Source organism: Poecilia mexicana, unplaced genomic scaffold (genome assembly GCF_051168715.1).
Source record: "Poecilia mexicana isolate PSO_F unplaced genomic scaffold, ASM5116871v1 scaffold_4, whole genome shotgun sequence".
Lineage (NCBI taxonomy): Eukaryota > Metazoa > Chordata > Actinopteri > Cyprinodontiformes > Poeciliidae > Poecilia > Poecilia mexicana.
In genome coordinates this window covers 22,700,939-22,715,482 of record NW_028263373.1, presented here as the reverse complement: position 1 = coordinate 22,715,482, position 14,544 = coordinate 22,700,939, and the positions used below count along the sequence as shown (strand labels likewise).

Here is a 14,544-nt window from a genome sequence, read left to right as displayed (position 1 = left end):
TTTATTTGGCATATTTATGCATTTGTGACGGTTTGGGCCGACTGGTGAACTCTCAGCCTGACATGCTGTGGGATCTATGTGAAATGTTTTGAGTAGAATTTGTCATTATGTTGATCAAATTAGTTTGATGTTTGAAATGATTTACTTTTTCCTGTTTATTTTAAAGTCAAGCATAATCCTTGGTTAGAATGGCTTAGTCAAAGTCTACCCCAGTACGTGCCTGGTATAATTTTAACTGCACTTCAGTTATGTGCTGTTTAGCTGTATCAATTAGGCAGGCAGGCAGGCAGGCAGGCATAAAAAAAAGATTTCCTGTTAGCAACATCACAGCATAGCAGTATTCAGCTATAAGGAGCTTTTGCATGAGAAACTTCCTCATTTACTAGGTGAGAGTTGTTCCCTCTTGTGTCAGATGTATTTATTACACACAGCAAAGAGGATATTGGAGATCTGAACGGTTTTATTATCCTGCTGCTGCAGACCAAAGTCTTTGCTTTGAACAAAAGTAAATAAATATATTCAATGACACTTAATCAACAAGTTCATGAAGAAATTTACAAAACGCTTCATGCCGTTTTCAGTTATGATATGTATATTATGTATATATATATATATATATATATATATATATATATATATATATATATATATATATATATATATATATATATATATATATATACTGGCAGTTCAACTGAACCAGCTGCTACAGAATGGGACTCACCCTGAATGGCTAACTGAAGGGCGCACAATCCTGATCCAGAAGGATCCCTCAAAGGGTTCAGTCCCATCCAACTATCGGCCGATAACCTGTCTCTCTACAACATGGAAGCTCATGTCAGGCATCATAGCAGCTAAGATAAGCGGGCACATGGATAAATACATGAACACGGCACAGAAGGGCATCGGCATAAATAGCAGAGGAGCCAAACACCAACTCCTTGTAGACCACACAATCACCCGAGACTGCAAAACCCGACACACCAACCTGTGCACCGCTTGGATTGATTACAAGAAAGCCTATGACTCGATGCCACACACTTGGATCATTGAATGCTTAGAGATGTACAACATCAATAGGACTCTAAGAGCCTTCATTGCAAACTCGATGGGGCTGTGGAAAACCACCCTTGAAGCCAACTGCAAACCACTTGCACAAGTGTCCATCAAATGTGGCATATACCAAGGAGATGCTCTGTCCCCACTGCTGTTCTGCATAGGCCTGAACCCCCTTAGCCAAATCATCAACAAGACTGGCTACGGATACCGACTCAAGAATGGGGCCACAATCAGTCACCTCCTCTACATGGATGACATCAAGCTGTACGCCAAGAACGAGCGAGACATCGACTCACTGATCCACACCACCAGGATCTACAGCACTGACATTGGGATGTCATTCGGACTAGAGAAGTGTGGCCGGATGGTTACAAAGAGAGGGAAGGTCATCCACACAGAAGGGGTCTCACTCCCAGAGGGAACAATAGCAGACATAGAGCACAGCTACAAGTACCTGGGAATACCACAAGCAAATGGCAACCTCGATGAGGTCACAAGGAAAGGAGCCACAGCCAAATACCTCCAACGAATAAGGCAAGTCCTGAGAAGCCAGCTCAATGGCAAGAACAAGATCCGTGCAATAAACAGCTATGCCTTACCAGTAATCAGATACCCTGCCGGAATAATTAGCTGGCCAATGGAAGAGATAAAGGCCACGGACGTTAAGACTCGGAAGCTGCTAACCATGCATGGAGGGTTCCACCCCAAATCCAGCACCCTGAGACTGTACACAAGCCGTAAGGAAGGAGGCAGAGGACTAGTGAGTGTGAGAGCCACTGTCCAGGATGAAACATCCAAGATCCATAAATACATCAAGGACAAAGCCTCCATGGACGATGTGCTCAGCGAATGTCTCAGACAATGGGGAACAGAGGACGAGGTGCTGGAGGAACCATCATGGGAAGACAAGCCCCTACATGGGATGTACCACCGACAAATAACTGAAGTGGCTGATATCAGGAAATCCTACCAATGGCTGGAGAAAGCTGGACTCAAGGACAGCACAGAGGCCCTCATCCTGGCCGCCCAGGAACAGGCACTAAACACCAGAGCAATAGAGGCTCAGATCTACCACACCAGACAAGACCCAAGGTGTAGGTTGTGCAAGGAGGCCTCTGAGACAGTCCAGCACATAACAGCAGGGTGCAAGATGCTGGCAGGGAAAGCATACATGGAACGACATAACCAAGTGGCGGGCATAGTGTACAGGAACATCTGTGCCGAATATGGACTGGAAGCCCCGAGGTCAAAGTGGGGAACACCCCCAAAGGTGGTGGAGAATGACCGAGCTAAGATCCTGTGGGACTTCCAGATCCAGACAGACAAGATGGTAATGGCGAACCAACCGGACATTGTGGTGGTGGATAAAGAACAGAGGAAAGCCGTTGTGGTGGATGTAGCAATACCAAGTGACCACAACATCAGGAAAAAGGAGCATGAGAAACTGGAGAAATACCAGGGCCTCAGAGAGGAACTGGAGAAGGCCTGGAAGGTGAAGACCACAGTGGTGCCTGTGGTCATCGGGGCCCTCGGGGCAGTCACCCCCAAACTGGAGCAGTGGCTCAAACAGATCCCAGGAACAACATCAGACATCTCAGTCCAGAAATGTGCAGTTCTAGGCACAGCCAAGATACTGCGCAGAACCCTCAAGCTCCCAGGCCTCTGGTAGAGGACCCGAGCTCAGAGGATGAAACAGACCACCCGCGGAGGGTGAGAAGGGAATTTTTTTTTATTTTTTTTTTTTTATATATATATATATATATGTATAAACAATTTTCTTCTTACCAATTACAAAGCCAGGCATGACGGTATAATAAATAAAAGTATTTAAATATAAACATAAACATCCTTTCTGCTTCTCTGATTAACTCTTCCTTCTCCAGCCTGTCAGTTTAGATGACAGGAACTCTGACATGCAATTCAATGAGAAAAACACTGTAATTTATGCTGTGAGTTAATTAATAATAATAATAATAATAATAATAATAATGATAATAATAATAATAATAATAATAATAATAATAATAATAATAATAATAATAATAATAATAATAATAATAATCCCCTGGATGAGGCAGGTCTTAATATCCTGCTGTTGAGAGATGGGATTTTTACTCTGATCAAAAATAAACCGAGTAGTCACCCTTTTTCTTTTTATAACAGATCTTTGAGAGTTTGGGGATTTTCTGAGGTCAAATCTTTGTCTCATTCATTTATGACATATTAAATGAGATATGAACACAAAGTTGCGTATTGGCAGGTTACTTCTCTCTGCACTAGAAAAATATTAATTTTTGTCTTAGAAAATGTTTTTCTTTTAATTTGACCATGACTGAAAACTTTTTCATTTAACTTGTAAGATCTAAAAAGGTTCAATTTCAAGTCAAATTGCAGCTTTAAGTCACATTTTAGGGATCTAAAAAATGTGACTCATTCAGATCAGATTTACTGAATCTTTCTATAATCTAATGCAAACTTTCTGATACTGACAGGTTATTTTTCCAGATTATGTAGGTTAAGTTACAAACCTACAAGCTCAACAAAGTGAAAATTTAAATTTTGGAACCAGATCAACCGTTCATTAATTACATCTGGTTTTTTCTACAGAAATGTAAAGACCTTTGAGTTCTGTGATACCAGATATCACTCTTTGTTCCTCCATCTTTCTGCAGTGTCTGAGAGCAGAAAAGTAAATACTGTAAATCATTATTGATAGATTATAGTTCTTGTTCAAAATCATCTCATTTTGACTTTTGGCTCGTCAGAGTCTGCAGACGTAAACCTCACAGGGTGAACAGACACAATGATTTATCAGAAAACCAAGCGTAGAGAAACTATCAGATCTTCCTTCTTCATCTGTTGATTCGTTATCTGATCTGATTAAAAGCTGCTTGTGTCAGATGTATTTATTACACACAGCAAAGAGGATATTGGAGATCTGAACAGTTTTATTATCCTGCTGCTGCAGACCAAAGTCTTTGCTTTGAACAAAAGTAAATAAATATATTCAATGACACTTAATCAACAAGTTCATGAAGAAATTTACAAAAAGCTTCATGCCATTTTCAGTTATTATTTATATATATATATATACATATACATATATACATATACATATACATATACATATATACATATACATACAGTGTCTACCCACTGTATAGCTCAGTGGGTAGACACCAGTCTACCACCCGGGAGACCGGGGCTCGAATCCGGGCTGGGGCGAGTTACAACAGTGCAATTGAGCTATGCAGTGTGGGTCCTTAGGCAAGACCCTTGGAGCTATATAGCCTACCTCATACCATGAGAGACATTGATATGCATAACATGCCGGCTCAGACGTCGCCCGGCCAAACAAGGTCTGCGTCAGGTGCTGGGGAACCAGAGCACCTTGATGAAAAATGGGCTACTGGAACAAGACGGAAATGGGCGAGAGACGAAAACATGGATCTGTTGGAATGCTACTACTCAAGTAACCCTAGTCAGAGGGGCTACATGCAAAGACTGAGGGTGGAATGGTTACTTCGACACCCACAGTCTACAATGACTGCCAAACAACTAGTAGCTCAGTGCTCCAACATCCGCAAACGGCAACTGCTATCACAACTTGAGATTGACGAGGTACAACACAAATGCTACGGCTGAGTGAAGTACCATCAGAAAGTCAGCATTGAGAACAATCCCTACCAACACCATAACAGAAACCAATGAGCTGATATACAACTCAGCATCAGTGATCCTTGAAATGCTTGGCTATAGAGCTCCTAAGGAGCTAATGAAAAGATCAGTACCCAAGAAGTACAGCCAGATGTCCATACCTGAAGCACTCGAAACTGCCAAACAAAGACTCCAAGCCTTGGCCAGCCGCCTAAAGAGATACACAAGAGAGAATGAAGCCAGGAGGATTAACCGGCTCTTCTCCACCCAACCAGCTAAAGTGTACTCTCAATGGCAGGGTAATAACAACAGACCCACCAAGGCTGGAGACTGAACAATACTGGAAAGGCATATGGGAAAGGGAGGCGTCCCACAACAGCAATGCACAGTGGCTAACCTCTCTACGAGAGGTACGAGAGGACCACAGCAACCTCCCTGAACAACACATGGATAAATACATGAGCACGGCACAGAAGGGCATCGGCATAAATAGTAGAGGAGCCAAACACCAACTCCTTGTAGACCACACAGTCGCCCGAGACTGCAAAACCCGACACACCAACCTGTGCACCGCTTGGATTGATTACAAGAAAGCCTACTACTGTCCCCACTGCTGTTCTGCATAGGCCTGAACCCCCTCAGCCAAATCATCAACAAGACTGGCTACAGAGATGCCAAGAGCGAGCGAGACATCGACTCACTGATCCACACCACCAGGATCTACAGCACTGACATTGGGATGTCATTCGGACTAGAGAAATGTGGCCGGATGGTTACAAAGAGAGGGAAGGTCGTCCACACAGAAGGGGTCTCACTCCCAGAAGGAACAATAGCAGACATAGAGCACAGCTACAAGTACCTAGCTGTCCATAAATATCCATAAATACATCAAGGACAAAGCCTCAACGGACGATGTGCTCAACGAATGTCTCAGGCAATGGGGAACAGAGGACAAGGTGCTGGAGGAACCATCATGGGAAGACAAGCCCCTACATAGGATGTACCACCAACAAATAACTGAAGTGGCTGATATCAGGAAATCCTACCAATGGCTGGAGAAAGCTGGACTCAAGGACAGCACAGAGGCCCTCATCCTGGCCGCCCAGGAACAGGCCCTAAACACCAGAGCAATAGAAGCTCAGATCTACCACACCAGACAAGACCCAAGGTGTAGGTTGTGCAAGGAGGCCTCTGAGACAGTCCAGCACATAACAGCAGGGTGCAAGATGCTGGCAGGGAAAGCGTACATGGAACGACATAACCAAGTGGCGGGCATAGTGTACAGGAACATCTGTGCCGAATATGGACTGGAAGCCCCGAGGTCAAAATGGGGGACACCCCCAAAGGTGGTGGAGAATGACCGAGCTAAGATCCTGTGGGACTTCCAGATCCAGACAGACAAGATGGTAATGGCGAACCAACCGGACATTGTGGTGGTGGACAAAGAACAGAGGAAAGCCGTTGTGGTGGATGTAGCAATACCAAGTGACCACAACATCAGGAAAAAGGAGCATGAGAAACTGGAGAAATACCAGGGCCTCAGAGAGGAACTGGAAAAGGCCTGGAAGGTGAAGACCACAGTGGTGCCTGTGGTCATCGGGGCCCTCGGGGCAGTCACCCCCAAACTGGAGCAGTGGCTCAAACAGATCCCAGGAACAACATCAGACATCTCAGTCCAGAAATGTGCAGTTCTAGGCACAGCCAAGATACTGGAGGAGAACCCTCAAGCTCCCAGGCCTCTGGTAGAGGACCCGAGCTCAGAGGATGAAAGAGACCACCCACGGAGGGTGAGAGGGGAATTTATTTTTTTATTATATATATATATATATATATATATATATATATATATATATACTATTTTCTTCTTACCAATTACAAAGCCAGGCATGAAGACATAATAAATAAAAGTATTTAAATATAAACATAAACATCCTTTCTGCTTCTCTGATTAACTCTTCCTTCTCCAGCCTGTCAGTTTAGATGACAGGAACTCTGACATGCACTTTAATGTAGCATCCAATGAGAAAAACACTGTAATTTATGCTGTGAGTTAATTAATAATAATAATAATAATAATAATAATCCCCTGGATGAGGCAGGTCTTAATATCCTGCTGTTGAGAGATGGGATTTTTACTCTGATCAAAAATAAACCGAGTAGTCAGCCTTTTTCTTTTTATAAGAGATCTTTGAGAGTTTGGGGATTTTCTGAGGTCAAATCTTTGTCTCATTCATTTATGACATATTAAATGAGATATGAACACAAAGTTGCGTATTGGCAGGTTACTTCTCTCTGCACTAGAAAAATATAAATTTTTGTCTTGGAAAATTTTTTTCTTTTAATTTGACCATGACTGAAAACCTTTTCATTTAACTTGTAAGATCTAAAAAGGTTCAATTTCAAGTCAAATTGCAGCTTTAAGTCACATTTTAGGGATCTAAAAAATGTGACTCATTCAGATCAGATTTACTGAATCTTTCTATAATCTAACACAAACTTTCTGATACTGACAGGTTATTTTTCCAGATTATGTAGGTTAAGTTACAAACCTACAAGCTCAACAAAGTGAAAATTAAATTTTGGAACCAGATCAACCGTTCATTAATTACATCTGGTTTTTTCTAGAGAAATGTAAAGACCTTTGAGTTCTGTGATACCAGATATCACTCTTTGTTCCTTCATCTTTCTGCAGTGTCTGAGAGCAGAAAAGTAAATACTGTAAATCATTATTGATAGATTATAATTCTTGTTCAAAATCATCTCATTTTGACTTTTGGCTCGTCAGAGTCTGCAGATGTAAACCTCACAGGGTGAACAGACACAATGATTTATCAGAAAACCAAGCGTAGAGAAACTATCAGATCTTCCTTCTTCATCTGTTGATTCGTTATCTGATCTGATTAAAAGCTGCTTTTGTCTCCATCAACTTGAAGTTTCTTGCAAAGAAAAGAACAAAAAAAAAAAAAAACAATCTCTTCCTGTCAATGGGGGTGGAGGTCTCTTCTCTTCTACTGCATTAAGAAGCTGCAGCTCCTCTTATTGTTTCATATGCAGGTTGTTTCTGGACATGGCTGATTTCGCTGCTTCCCGCCTTCTGCTGGTCTTAACCACGATTATCTGTTTAGCCAAATGTAAGTATGATCCTTTTTCTCAAAGTGATTCAGAATTATTTATATTATTTAACAACTTGAATTAATTATAACACTTAAGACCATCATAACTAAAGGAATTTAAATTAAAACAAATTTTTGCAAAGGCTCCCATATTATTAGAATACATGCAAAAATAACTTGAATATAAAATAAATGTAATTTTTTTTCTAACATTTTTTTTTCTCTAAATACACCCGTATAACCGCACACACCTGGCACAATAACGGCGACCAAAGTTTTAGTTTTCTACTACTGAACAGATAAAGTTGTAAAAACAAACTAAAATGTATTTTCGCTAAAACGTTTTCTAATAATACTAATAGTTACTAATAACAGTAAATTATTATTTTACATTTAATAAATCTGTTTAAATCAGAAATAAATGTATCACAATAAGCAAAATAATCAATTGAGAGCATATGATTTAAAAATAATTATAAAATTTTCTAAAATATATTTTCTTGTTGTATTAAAAGGTTTTCATTTTGAACCAGATTTTATTTTCTAAAACTGTTAAAATGAAGTTCAGGAGTTTTTCTTAAATCCCTCTTAAATTACTTTCTTAAATCTTAATCTTATGCTCTATTCCAGTAGGTTTTTATTTAATTTGTAGGTGAATTTAATATTGTTTTAATTGTCTGTATTTAGTTAATGTTCTATATATTGAGCACCAGGTCTCCTCAAAAACAGGTTTTATCTTCAGGATATTCCAATTAAATCTAATTAAATTAAATTCTTCTTTTATTTTAAATTGTGACTAACATATTCAGGTTCAGGCAAATAAAAATTAACTTAGTGTTGAGTTTAGGTGATAAATGTTACAGAGAAATGACCCAAGAAAATATGACAAAGTTATTTTAAAACATTTTAATGCCGTTACATTTTTTCCTCCTCTTCTCACAGCTGAGCCAAGCGCCGCGTCTCCACAGTGTGAGTATTTGACTAAAACACCAAAAAGGTTGAGTTTTTAAACCAATTTTACAATTTTTTCTCTATTAATTTTAAAATACATCTAATAGGAAGGAGACATTTTTGTATCTTCCTCTTTAAACTAAACTGAATTTCTTTATGATTTGCTGAGCAGGTTCCTACAGTGTCAGGGCGATCCGGTTTGGCTTCCAGTTTAAAATGACCAGTTTCCCCACTGGTCGCTACACGATAAGCGTTGGTGAGGAAGGAAGTCCAACAACTGAGAAGATCGTCAACGTTTCTTCATCTAGTAAAAACCCAACGCATGAAATCCAACATCTGAAGCCCTGCACTGAATATGAGCATAAGGTCACGATGCTTGACAATAACGGTACAGAAATATCCTGCAGCGGCTCTGGAGGAAAAGCAAAAACACTCAACATGAGTAAGTACAAAAACTTCTGCAACTCCTATAATGTTACTTTACTTTATTTGGTGCACAACTCTGAGAAACATGACTGACGTGCCTCAGATGAACAAGACGTCACAAACAGCCCCTGCATCCCGGGACACGTCTGCTACCACAGCGGCTGGAACATCAACTCCTCGGTTTCTGCACCAAACCAAACCCAACAGTTCAGAAACGGGACCTTTGGTTTCAAACTGGCTGAAGACGACATCTGCTCAAACTTCACTGTCAGTTTTTATCAAGATAACTGCAACGACTCCTCCTTTAACCTGACCCGATACATTCCTGCTGGTACGTACGAAAGATCAGACCCAGCTTTAGAATTAGGTAACTTTGTTGTTACATGAGCCAAGAAAATGTGTATTTTTGTAGGAAGGAGAAAAAAAAATCTAATATTTTGTAACAATTATTATTAGATCCAAAACTTAAAAACTGTTTTGCATGATCTGTGTTTGGTCATGCAAATTACTCTTCAATCAATTGATAAAATAAATTAAAAAATTAGCCTGTGATCTGCAATAAAAACAATGTTTGGGCTAATGTTATCTTACATTTTAAGAATTTTAATCAAATAAATAAAAAAGCAGATTTCGGTGTGTGAAGGTCAGTGGAAAAATGTGGTTTTATTTATTTTGAAATTAAATAAAAAGCAAAAAGCATTTCATTTAATTTCAAAGATGAATACTTTATAAGGATATTATAAGTAAATTCTAATTTAATTAAACAGAATCCTGCATCTACATCAATCATCTCTGCTTTCGGGCCAAACTTGTATCAGGCAAGGGCCGCACACAAGCAATCCAGAGTCCACAAATGGCCCCCGGACTGCAGTTTGGAAACCCTTTCTTAAAACCAAAATGCTTGGATTAAAATATTTATTTCTTTTTCTAGATTACATAAACCCAAATGAGATGAATCAGACTCAACACAACCACCTTCCTGCAGAGATAGAAACAAAACTGCCTCCAAACTGTAAGAATCTCAGCATTGAGTACACCTGCTCAGGTGAGTGAAACAACCAGAAGAAGAGATGTGATTAGAAACATAGAAATATGTGCATAAAGATGATTATAATAGCACTTATGTTATCTGTAAATCTCTTCTGAATGTCTCTAAATTTGGAGCAAAAAGCAAATGTACTAATAGCTGATATTAAATTCTCTGTTTCCTCAGAAAGTGGAAAGGTTGGAGACTCCATTCTGCTCTCTAATTTGGAGCCGTTTACAGATTACAGCTGCACTGGTCTGATCAAGAACAACAACGTGTCCATCAACAAGAAAACTCCAGCTGTTCAGGTCAACATCGCCTGTGGTGAGCTGCTGATTACTGTCTTTGAAATAAAATAACTTTAATCCAAACATAGTTTTGGGTTGAAGAACATTAACAGATACAGCAGTTTTTGCTGTTTTCCAACAGATTTTAAAATTATTCCCACTAATGGATATGACAATGAAAGCTTTTCTGTCAAATGGTGGAAAACAACCAGTGAGAACTGTGGAGCCGTTCTTCCTAATCTAGAGAAGCTTTCCTACACCTGCAGCACTCAGGATATTGATAGATGTGAGTAAAACTTTCTTATAATTTTGTTTCTCAAAAACATTTTTACTGCTAACTCTTTGTTATACACTTGGAGAAACAAATAAAAATGTAGTCAATAGTTAAGTTAGATCTTTCATTCTCTGTAAGACAAATCAACTGAGCCAACGTCTAATAACAATTTAGTTTTAATTTTCCATAGGACAAATGTATGTATGCACCCTAATATTTTTTTAAATGTACTTGTATTTAGTCAAATAAAATGTCTTTCTCTGACCTGCTGTTACTCAACCAGATGCAAAGATCCATGGTCAGACAGTCCGACTGCCTCGTGGAGGAATATGTGCATTTTATGAACTTAAAAGATTCACCAACTATGCTATTGAAATCTACCCCATCTATAACAACAAGAAAGTTTCCCAAGGACTAACATACAGAACACGAACAAATGTCGGAGGTAAGAACGAAAGAAACAGTATTTATGTCTTGATAAACAAATCTCAGCTTCACTGAAGACGTCAGATGAACATTTACCATGTGTATATAAAGATGTTTATGACTTTCTATAAAATCAATAAAGTAGTTTTTCTTTCTTCAATGCTCAACAAAAAATAAATGACATTTTCTGTTGTTTCACGTCCCTTAAGAAAACATTTTGTGTAATTATGGTTAAATTGTTTTTACAACTAAAACTTTCTTATTTCAGTTTATTTGGCTTAATAAAATAAAATAATGGATAATCGTACAGATATCCCCTAACAAAAATACAATTTATCTAATTGAATTTAAAAAATCTAAACTTTGGATTTTCTGTGTTTATAGACTTCCAGTTTTAATGCCCATTCTTTATTTAATGTCATTGTCAATAAAAAAAATTCCCCTCTCACCCTCCGTGGGTGGTCTCTCTCTCTCTCTCTCTCTCTCTCTCTCTCTCTCTCTCTCTCTTTCATCCTCTGAGCTCGGGTCCTCTACCAGAGGCCTGGGAGCTTGAGGGTTCTCCTCCAGTATCTTGGCTGTGCCTAGAACTGCACATTTCTGGACTGAGATGTCTGATGTTGTTCCTGGGATCTGTTTGAGCCACTGCTCCAGTTTGGGGGTGACTGCCCCGAGGGCCCCGATGACCACAGGCACCACTGTGGTCTTCACCTTCCAGGCCTTCTCCAGTTCCTCTCTGAGGCCCTGGTATTTCTCCAGTTTCTCCTTTTTCCTGATGTTGTGGTCACTTGGTATTGCTACATCCACCACAACGGCTTTCCTCTGTTCTTTGTCCACCACCACAATGTCCGGTTGGTTCTCCATTACCATCTTGTCTGTCTGGATCTGGAAGTCCCACAGGATCTTAGCTCGGTCATTCTCCACCACCTTTGGGGGTGTTCCCCACTTTGATCTCGGGGCTTCCAGTCCATATTCTGCACAGATGTTCCTGTACACTATGCCCGCCACTTGGTTATGTCGTTCCATGTACGCTTTCCCTGCCAGCATCTTGCATCCTGCTGTTATGTGCTGGACTGTCTCAGAGGCCTCCTTGCACAACCTACACCTTGGGTCTTGTCTGGTGTGGTAGATCTGAGCTTCTATTGCTCTGGTGTTTAGGGCCTGTTCCTGGGCGGCCAGGATGAGGGCCTCTGTGCTGTCCTTGAGTCCAGCTTTCTCCAGCCATTGGTAGGATTTCCTGATATCAGCCACTTCAGTTATTTGTCGGTGGTACATCCCATGTAGGGGCTTGTCCTCCCATGATGGTTCCTCCAGCACCTTGTCCTCTGTTCCCCATTGTCTGAGACATTCGTTGAGCACATCGTCCGTTGAGGCTTTGTCCTTGATGTATTTATGGATCTTGGATGTTTATATATATATATATATATATATATATATATATATATATATATATATATATATATATATATGTATATATATATATATATATATATATATATATATATATATATATATATATATATATATATATATATATATATATATATATATATATATATATATACATTAAATTTTTTTCATAGATTTTAATGTATTTAACCATTTATTTCTCTTACTATATTTTGGTTCTGTGGTTGTTCTGAAACGCAGGGTAAACATTTAGGAATATATTGACAGACGCAAAGACATTTTTTAATCAAGTGTCAAATTAATTATTAAAATTATTCTTGAGTTTTTTTAAAATGACAGAATTTTTTCTATGCTTTTACTGATTCTTAAAATAAGTCTTAAATGTATCCATGATTTAAAAAAGTTTCCTCTTTTTTCTTGCATCAGTACCAGATAAAGTTCAGCAACTGAAAGTCCGTCTCATAAAGAATAATGTGATCAGAGTAAGTTGCTCCCCGCCAGTCGGTGGATTTAAAGGACCGAGGAAAGTTTACATCGTTCGTCTCAGTGGCGACAGAGAAGTTGCGGAAACTGATGAGTGTCTTTTTGAAATCGGGGATCTGAGTTACCTGACGTCCTACACAGTCCAGGTTTGTGTTCAACCTTTTTACATTCTCAGGATAATTCTCATTTTCTCTGAACTATCTGACCCTTGAAGAGTATTTCTCTGTTTATAGGTGGTTGCCTTCAATGGGGAGTTTGAGAGTGAAGCTGAAACAGCAAAGGTTTCCACTCGCTGTACGTGTTGCTCTATAACTACAACAAAGTGTGAAGATCTTCACACACTGATAAAAACAAATCACTGCGTAGCGTAACTCATGTTTTATTTGCTTCATGCAGACAACAACAAAGCTCTTAATGGCATTTTGATCTTCATCCTCATCAGTCTCATCATCATACTCGTAGCGCTGCGTCTGGCAGTCTTCATCAAAAAGCAAAAGAAATCAAAACAGTAACAATTTACTTATGCACATTTTACATTATAACACTGATGGTTACATATTAATCATTTATCAAAAAATAATCTAAACTGTTTTTCTCCACAGTGTTACTAGAGAAGAAGTTAAGCTCACATCAACAGCGAGTAAGTTTTCTTCAGCAACAAATCCTCTAAAAAAAGAAAGATTTTATTTTATAACTACATCGTCAAAACAACGATGACAATGTATTTCACTCAAGTTGTTATGACTTGGGGCAATATAATTTATATTTTATTTTATTAGAAAATAAAAGTAGAGTTTTGATTTTACTAAGAAATAATTTTAAATTTTAATAATTTCCTGTTGTGATGCAGATACGGTACTTTCTAATTAACCAGATTTTTAACTGAGGAAATTCTCTCATACTGTAGTGTCATATTTCCTGTTTGTTGTGCTCTGTGTTAATAAATACATATCTGTCTAAACATTATGTAGAGGCTTACATATGAAGACACCGTGGCGCTGAAGACCGACGCATCGTTTACTGTCTGAGCTTGAATCTCAAGTTCAGTTGGAGACGATTTTGAAGAAATTCAAAACATTCACGGCAAAATTTCTTGGATTTTGATTTTAATGTTTTGTAATACATGTATTTTTTTTATTCAGATGTTTACAGGTGTCTACAGCTGCGGTTGTTACTAAATGCATCCATCTGCTGTTAGATGCATATGTTGCTTATCGCTGTGGTTTCTCTTTGTTTCTCTCTTTCTGCAGGTGTAAAATCAAATCCTCGGGTGTCTTTTATATTCTCTTTATCTAAGAACAATGTATGCATTACATTTGGCGTTTGTTTTCAGATTTATATTACATGTGTGACTTTAGGAATATGTACAAATTTTATTTCTTAAAAATATCAAATAAAACAATGTGCTCTTCATTTAGTGGGTTTTCTTTGAAT

General features: G+C 38.8%; 1 protein-coding gene and 1 long non-coding RNA gene across 2 annotated transcripts; both read left to right on the top strand.

The window, feature by feature from the left end:
* The first annotated feature begins 7,758 nt into the window (after positions 1-7,758).
* Positions 7,759-10,814, top strand: LOC148159987 (uncharacterized). The gene is made up of 7 exons (XM_088005271.1): positions 7,759-7,847; positions 8,772-8,798; positions 8,953-9,222; positions 9,310-9,537; positions 10,138-10,251; positions 10,420-10,557; positions 10,663-10,814. The coding sequence occupies exons 1-7, from the start codon at positions 7,784-7,786 to the stop codon at positions 10,812-10,814; spliced, it is 993 nt and encodes a 330-aa protein (XP_087861397.1). The 5' UTR covers positions 7,759-7,783.
* Positions 10,815-11,083: 269 nt separating this feature from the next.
* LOC148159986 (uncharacterized) lies at positions 11,084-14,523 on the top strand. The gene is made up of 6 exons (XR_015762706.1): positions 11,084-11,239; positions 13,054-13,256; positions 13,344-13,404; positions 13,507-13,618; positions 13,713-13,750; positions 14,082-14,523. It is a non-coding gene; the product is annotated as an uncharacterized LOC148159986 (long non-coding RNA).
* Positions 14,524-14,544: the final 21 nt, after the last annotated feature.